The 8,146-nt window shown below is 48.2% G+C and overlaps 1 protein-coding gene across 1 annotated transcript in view; it reads left to right on the top strand.

Annotated features, from left to right (window-relative positions):
* SDC3 (syndecan 3) overlaps positions 1-6,698 on the top strand; it is a 46,895-nt gene extending 40,197 nt beyond the window's left edge. The window contains exon 5 of the mRNA XM_080378892.1: positions 314-6,698. Within this exon, the coding sequence (XP_080235018.1) occupies positions 314-480 (167 nt within the window). The 3' untranslated portion in view covers positions 481-6,698. The remainder of the gene's footprint in view (positions 1-313) is intronic.
* The last annotated feature ends 1,448 nt before the right edge of the window (positions 6,699-8,146 follow it).

An 8,146-nucleotide genomic window follows, 5' to 3' on the forward strand; every position in this document is an offset into this window, starting at 1 on the left:
CTCTGTGCCTGAGCTGCCTCATGCCAGCCCATCACCCACTATGCAGCTGTAGAGCAGATACCTTTGCGTCCTACCCACCCTTCAGCATTGCTGCACTTGGGAGCTTGTTGAAGCTCCTTGAATCATGCGATTGCACCTCACCTTCATTTTCAGTTTTCTTAACCATAGAGTTCAGGAGAAAAAATTGCTCGCAAACTTGCAAAGCATGAACCCCGGAAACCAAAATGATTCCCCCCCCCTCAGTATTTGTGCTGAAAGACAGACTGGGGGTGCGGGGCGGCACTGATGGCTGTGTCACTTCTCTGTGTTGCAGCGGTGATTGTGGGCGGCGTGGTGGGAGCCCTCTTTGCTGCCTTCCTGGTCATGCTGCTCATCTACCGGATGAAGAAGAAGGATGAGGGCAGTTACACGCTGGAGGAGCCCAAGCAAGCCAACGTGACATACCAGAAGCCCGACAAGCAGGAGGAGTTCTACGCATAGAAGGAGAGCGTGGCGTGCCTTGCGCTCCCTCCCTCCCCACTCCAAACTCTCCCTCTTCCTCTACTTCATCCAGTCTCTCTCTCTCTCTCTTTTTTGGATCAGACTGTGAATTTAAAAAGCAAAACCTGCAACAGCTAAAGAAGAAAACACACCTTCGGCATGTTGAAAAATCAAGTGCCCAGAGCATCGTCGAGTTCAGACTGAGTACCACTGGCCTTTCTGCTAGCGGGAGGGACAGGGCAAGGAGCCAACGCCAAGGAACCTGTGCCCGGGGAGTGCTCTGGCGAGCCCGGGATGGGGCAGTCAAGCTGCTGATGGCAGCCGGAGGCTAACGGGGCTTTTCCCACCAACAGAACAGACTCCAGGATCTGGACACCTTCTACCAGCTCTGGGGCGCAGGGGGGTTGGTTTGGATTTATCTCCCCTTATTTTTTTTTCCCTTTGGAAAGGAGGGATGTATCTTTCCCTCCCTCTTTACTTTTTATTTTCTTTTTGAATGGGGTTGGTTGCTTTGCAGGAATTACCTGGCTCCCTGCTTCTGTTTGAAGAGAGGACGCAACTCTCAAATATGCTTTGAACCTTGAAAAAAAGCACAAGGGGCTGGAATACCTGATGCCCTGGGATTTGCTCGTGGAGTGAGGGGGAAAAAAAAAAACCCAAACATGGCCAGTACGCTGGAAATGATCTCTTTAGATCAACTCTTTGGAGAGTTTGTGGAGCAGCAAGAAGCTGCATTGGGGAATCTCATGCTGCTCCCCTCCTGCTACTGCCTCACTTCACTGCATCGCTGTGCACAGCCAGAGACCTTAAATCTACAGACACTGCGTGTCACCAGCCGCTGCGGGGTTTGGATGAGAAGGGACCTTGCTTTTGCTGGGTTTTCACTGTGACCAATAAAACTCAGCTTGCGCAGTATGACCTACAGCAGTGGTTTTAAAATGGAGTGGGACGTTTCTTGGTGGGGAGTTGGCAGGGAGAGGAGTTGGAAATGGAGAAGCTGACTCCTCTCCACTGTTCCTCCAGAGGGGACAACAAAGCTCTACAGGGCATGAGATGCAGCATAAGAAAAGGAATGCAAAGCAGAAGCGATACCTTGGGGGTCGGGCAGGGGTCCCCACCAGGCCACTCACACCCAAAGGTGAGGAGGGTGTGGCAGAGTGGTGGCTTTCCACTGGTCAGCCCCAGGGCAGGTTGGTTGCTACATATCTTTTGCAAGACCCAGAACTGATGGTTTGTGTTTCTTTTGTTGTTGCTTAAATTCTAGTATAACCCACAGGGCACCCAGGAGCCTGAGAGCAATAGATCCTGGAGGCCATTGTCACCCAAGTGCAGTGGTTTCCCCTCTGAAGCTACCTAAGGTGCAGAGCAGCAGGGCGTGATTCAGAGTCCAACTGTGCCTTCTGGAAAGGCTGGATTTTTTTTTGAGCAGGCTCTCTGCACAGAAAAATCAATTAGGTATTTCAATGAGTTGGCTTTTAATTAGCTGAAGCGCTGTTTGCGATGCAGTCAAGGAGCTTTGTTTGCATGATGGTTGTGATCTCAGTGGTGTCCCATGGAGACCTTGGTGTTGCTCTTAGAGCGATTTGAACAGGGGAAAAAAACGGGGGAAATTGGGTTGCTTTCACTTGTTGCATCATGAATTAACCTGCACAGACAGTGACACTTTGTCCCCTCAGGGTGTTAGTGTTTATAAGGATTTATGACCCTGGTGGAAGCTACAAGACAGCAGTGCTGCTTTATGTCAGGAATTTGAGAGGCCAAATGCGTATTATATATATATATATGTATATGTATATATATATATATATATATATATATGTATATACACACACACTTACATACATACAGTTTTTATATATATATATATATATATATATATATATATATGAGAAATGAAATCCCTGTAAATTTTCGTGGCACTGTATATGATGACTGGATGGGACTTTGTGGTGTGAAGATGTGTGATTTGGGCTATGCTCCCTCGGGGTACACAGTGCAGGGGCTGCAACCCAAAACATCCACCTGGTTTTACTTCAGGGCTGGGAGTGGAACCCCTGTGCGCAGGCCAGCTCTATAATCCCCCTTTTAGGGAAGTCAGCCTGAAAATCATCATTGGTTTTGTTCTTTTGGTTTGTAGAAGATGGTGCTGCTTGATGTCTTGGATGGTGGCGCTGAAGGGCAGATGGTGTGGAGAGTGTGTGTGTGTGTGCGCGCGCGCATGTGTGCATGTGTGTACACCCATTGCTTGGGTCCATCCCGGCTGCAGAGAATGAGGATGCTGTGAAGGGGGGGCCACGCGTCTGAAGAAGGCTGGTGTCAACCAGCCAACTTTCTCTGACCTACTTGAAGGGGAGAGTTTTGACTCATGGGTTTGATGATTTTGGGGTTTTCTTGTCCTGTTGGGATGACACAAAGCAGCTTAGCTGCCGGGCAGTGGCAGGAATCAAGCTTCTTCAGGTTCTAATGAGTTGGGCATGGCAAGTATCAAGGCCACCCAAAGTCACCATCTTTTGGAAAAACATGGACTTAATCTTTTGAGCTTGCATTAAAAAAAACAAACCAAGACCCTTCCAGCTTAATCTTTTAAATGCTGCTTTTCTTAGCTGCTTCCTTAATCTTCTTCAATTTTTTTTTTTAATAGTCTGAAGTTCTATTATACAATTTTTTTATCCACTCAAGCTTAACCTTGGTTCACTCAGCTGGTGTTAAGTTGTAATCCTGGCAGTTAAATCCATTACAGTTTCAGAAGTGAGGAAGGCTGAAAATGGGAGGGCAAAAGGAGGCTGGGCAGTGCTTTCTCCTGCAGTAGTTAAAAGTACAAGACAACTACATGCAAAAATAGGTGAAGGCAATTAAACGGGCAATCAGAATTGTCCAAAGTCTTAATTCATTGTATGTTTGCTGCTTCCATGCATTTGCTGTGTTGCTGTCTGCCTGGAGAGGGGATGTGAGCCCAAGGGCACTCACTGTCTTTTGGGCTTGGAGCTCACCTTTTTCTGGTGATGGATTATGACAGAGCCTTTCCTGTTGCCTCAGCTCCCCAGAAGCACTGGGTTAGTTTTTGGAGTTGATGGTTGGAAGAAATAAGCCTTGTCTTGCTGGTGAATGGCTGATTTTGTGTCTCCCTTGTAGGGTACAGGGTGGCTAGAGGGAGCTGAATGTGGGCTGCATTTTTGGGGGAAAGCCCGTCTCCAAAAAAATTGCAGATACCATCAGCTCTCTATTACCAGAGCAATGGGGATGGGTAAAACCCCAAAGAAACCGAGTTGAATGACGCTGCCAGGGTATGTCAGGGGGTTGGGGTTGTGGTGGGGGTGGGCTGCAGTGTGCCCATCCCCAAGGCTGTGCCTGGCACCATGTGAATGTGCATATTGTGGTGCTGAGCCTGAGGCTGTGCCGAGGGCAGCCGGAGGCAGAAGGTGGGCAGCGGGACATGGCTGCTCCCTCCAACGTGCTTCTGCACAGGCACATGCACCTCACCATGCTCTGGGGCTTTTGAGGGATTCCTGGTGCAAAAACGGATGGGGAAGAGGTGAGAAAGCATGGAGGGGAGGAATGTAAGCATCTTTCCTCAGCTGTTGATTTGGCTGCAGAGCAAGTTTTTAGGAAAATTAACTCCAACGGTAGCTTGAGCATCCCCTGCATCATCCCCTCCCAAAGCCTGCCAGATTTGGCTTCATCCCCCTCTGCACAAATTCATCCCCTTCCCCAGCCTGTGTGTATCCCTTGTGGTGATACCGTCCATGAACAGCTGCATTCTGCCAGTTGGGGTGGTGCCCAGGTGTGCTCGTCCTTCCAGCTGTGTGCCCTGAGGACATGGGCGGCCATGTGGATGTAGAGGATGACTTTTCCACTTGCTTTTCCATTTTTTCTGCATGCTTCTGTGTGTGTGTGATACACTAGAGCTGAAGGAAGACTCTTTGCCATTCCAGTTTTGTAATTTTAGGAAAGCTGCAATTGCAAAGCGTGAAAGACGGCGTTGGTTCCTCTCCCAGCTGCGTGGGTTTTCAGTCTCCTCTCTCCTGTGATTCGCAGCAGACATCACCTTGGAGGAGAATGATAAGTAACCAATGATTCCTGGGCCACATAAAGGAGGAAGCAGGAGGAGGGGGTCAAAGGGAAGGGAGGACCAGAAAATGATGTGCAAGAGCCCAGACAAGGGACTGGAAGTGGGAGGACAGGAAGGGCAGGGGATAGAGGTGGTCCCCCCCGGCCAGTGGCAGGACCTACCCCCAGACAGGTTTTGCAGGGCTGGAAGGGGGTTGCCTCTTTCCTCTAAAAATCATTTTGATTTTGGACCTTTCAAAAATAAGCAGCAGGACCCTGCACTGGGGCGGATCCCGCTGCAGGGAAGTCAATGGTACTGGGCTGGTTTGCCTCCAAGTTTCCCATTCCCTCCTCATTTTGCTTGGTGGGTGCCAAAGGTTCCTGGGAGGGAGCTGCTTTGCTCCACATGAGCCTTGGCTCCTGCTCCCCAGACTCATAATTCAGAGCTATCCCACCCTTGCCATGAGTCACCAGCACAGAGGCTTTAATAGGAACAAAACCATTAGCTAAGAAAAAACAATGGAATTTTTTTTCTCCCTCCTACCACCCTTTTTATGATTATAAGTGTTTCTGGGCTCAGAGGTTTTCTGCAAGGCTCTGGCTGCTCCTGAAGTGACATTGAGTTTTCAACACTGAGAGGTTTATTAGAATAACTGGCATCTCATCGGGCACCTTGCCAGCTGCTCAGCTGGGCTGGAGCCTGCAGCGACAGGGATGGGTGTGTTGTGCGTGTATGTATGTATATATATATGTATGTAATTAATATGTATGTATATATGTATATACGTGTGAGTGCAAAGCACGCATGCATGCGCAGGTTCAATATAAATTCTGCACTTAACGAGGAGGAGGGGGGATTATCCAGCATCGTGTGCTGGGCTCCACAGCCATTGGACCCTGTCCTCGGCCGTGGGCTGCAGGATCAGGCCCCACTCTGTGGGGTCCTTCCTTCCCTCCCGCTCTTCGCCCTGTCACAGCAACGACCTGATCCTGGCTACCTTGGCGCTGGGTTGGGGTCTGCCACGGTGGGGGGTTAAGGAGCCTTTTGCTGACTACCACATCACCAGCTGGAGCCGAGCTGGAGCCTGGGATGGCCGAGGCTCTGTGTTCGCTGTGGTTTGTCCCACATACCTTGTGCCTGCAGCTCTGCGGACAGATCCACACCCAGTCTCTATAGAGAAGTATCAGTCTGGAGTGTACAAACTTTTTTTTTACGTTGTTTTGTTTCACTTTTTTAAACTATTATTTCTATTTGGGGAAAAAAAAGTCACCCTAGGAGACACCTGTGTGATGCCCAGATGCTTTTTTTCACCCCACGTTCCAGACAGCTCATCCACCGCATCTCCAAAGACCTCAAGGGTACCAGTGACTTTACGTGCATAAGCTACCCCTGTTCTGGGTCCCCCTGGTCTAAGTCATAAAAGTACAGCTGACAATCAAACCAGAGAGAACTACTGACTTTAGAAAAATGTATATCCATTGCAGTTTGATAGAACTACTTTTTAAAATCACATGCCTATCTCTCACTAACACCTACCATCAAGTCTCCAGGATAAATTGCCACCCATTGGTTCTTCTGTAAATAAACATGAAATGTTCTTGTATAATTTAAAAAAAAAGAAGAAAAAGAAAGAAAAAAAAAAACCACCAAAATTTCCATTGATATACATAAAAAAAAAATATCCCTTTCCAGAAGATGTAAATAATTCAAACAAAAAGAAAAGCCCACCTAGTGAGCCCCACTTCACTTTTTCTTTGGAACTGATTTAAATTCCCAATAGGAGAATGAAAAATCTCTAACAATAGAAGAAACTATAAATGTTTTACCTTTCAATGACTATGGGAGGGAAAAAAATGTGTGTAAATATTTTTAATAGGAAACATATCTTAAACAGAACTTTTTTTTGTATGTACATAACTCTTCTAGAGTTTAGTACTTAAATTGCTTCATAGTGTCTGTTAAAAAACAAAAATAAAATAAAATGTTTGTTTATTGTTTTTGTTCTTACTCAATGGCCAAAACTTTAAAAATAATAAAAAAAGACTATAAAAATAATCTTTGCCAATGGATCTAGCACTGTAATGGTACTGTCTATTTTTTTTAATTATTTCTGTGCTGTGCCCATTTATAAAAGGAGGAAAAAAAATAATAAAGTCATTTAAACATTGTCTGCCCAGGGCTTTGCCTGCTTTCTTGCTGCGAACTGCCTGCCCCTGGATTTTTGTCATACCAGCGTGCAATGAAGGTGAAGGGAGAAGATCTCACTTGTTCTCAGGGCTCAATACCGTCAGGTGAGGGATGGTGGTCTCCATGGCAACTCTGCAGAGAAGCTGAGGAGCCAGCAGCAGTGTGGACCACCCCAGCGCAGCTCGATTTCGCCCATGCTGGACCACGGGGGAGGTTTGGATGCAGTGGGGGGCTGCAAGTGGTGCAGGTGTTTCTAACAGCACGGAGAGCCATGGAGTGTTGTGGTTCAGCCACTGCATCCCCACCTCCCGCGAGTGTCACCAGCAAGCTGGAGAAGATGTCCAAGCTGCACGAGCCATCCCCTCTCCAAGCGGGAGGTGGAAGCCGCCTGGGCTGTTGGCGTGGGGTCTGGCTCTCGCAGCTCTCCTTTCCAAAGCAATTCCTGGAAGTGAACTTGGTGAGAGATTTGGCAGCAATGCTGCTGGCCTCTGTAAGGAGATACTTGGATGTATTTAATCGGCTCCTCCATTGCAGAGGCCAGACCTCCGTGGATGCATCCTGACTCACAGCAGAAGGCACAGTTTGTATGGCCTCATGCTGCCTTGAGAGTCAGCCCCAGCCGAGGGCAAATGCTGTGCCCCAGGAGCTTACCAGCCTCATGGGCTGGATGTGCTCCATATTGTGCGGCAGAAACAACCCCGGTGATGTACTGCTGGCACAAATTTCAGGGAACATCACTTTGTTTGGGTTTGAGGTATGTCTTTGGAAGTGTTGCTGGTTGTTATTACCAGCCTGGACCTTACTTCCCTTATAATTCTCTGGCTAAAGTTTCTCAGGCTCCATCACAAAGTGCTGCATCCACTAAAAAATGGTTAAACTGCTCTTCTGTATAACCCATCACTGAGCCTTTAGCAAGGGTCACAGACTGCTACAGTGGACAAACCCCGTCCTTCCTTTGAGGCCAGGCAGCTCAGAAGTACCTTGCTGGATGGGGGGTAGCAGACGGAACCCCAGACCACCTCCCTTTTTACCCCGAGCACGGGCTCTTGGAGCTAGGCAGGTCCTGGTTGCCACCAGCCCCTACGTACCCCCAGGACTGCTCCACGCAGCAGCTCTCACTGCCTACAGAGGCATCTCAGATTTACCAGGGCCACCCATTCAGGTTTTCAAGCCTGTCCCCAGCCCCAGAAATAATGATTTCACTGTGCTGGCGGACAGATTACCCGTACACTTGGCAGCAGCCACAGCCAGCTGCCGTTACAAGTGAAGTGAATAACTGCTTGCAGCGAGGTGTTGGTATTCAGGCTGAAGGCTTGAAACAGCCTCTAATTATATCCCTGTCCCCATTTCTTGTATTTTTTTTTCCCCCAGCGGCTTTTATGGAACATTCCCTTCCCACAGCATTGCTGCAGACCCCCAAGATGTGATACG

Source organism: Falco punctatus (genome assembly GCF_963210335.1).
Source record: "Falco punctatus genome assembly, chromosome: 3".
NCBI lineage: Eukaryota > Metazoa > Chordata > Aves > Falconiformes > Falconidae > Falco > Falco punctatus.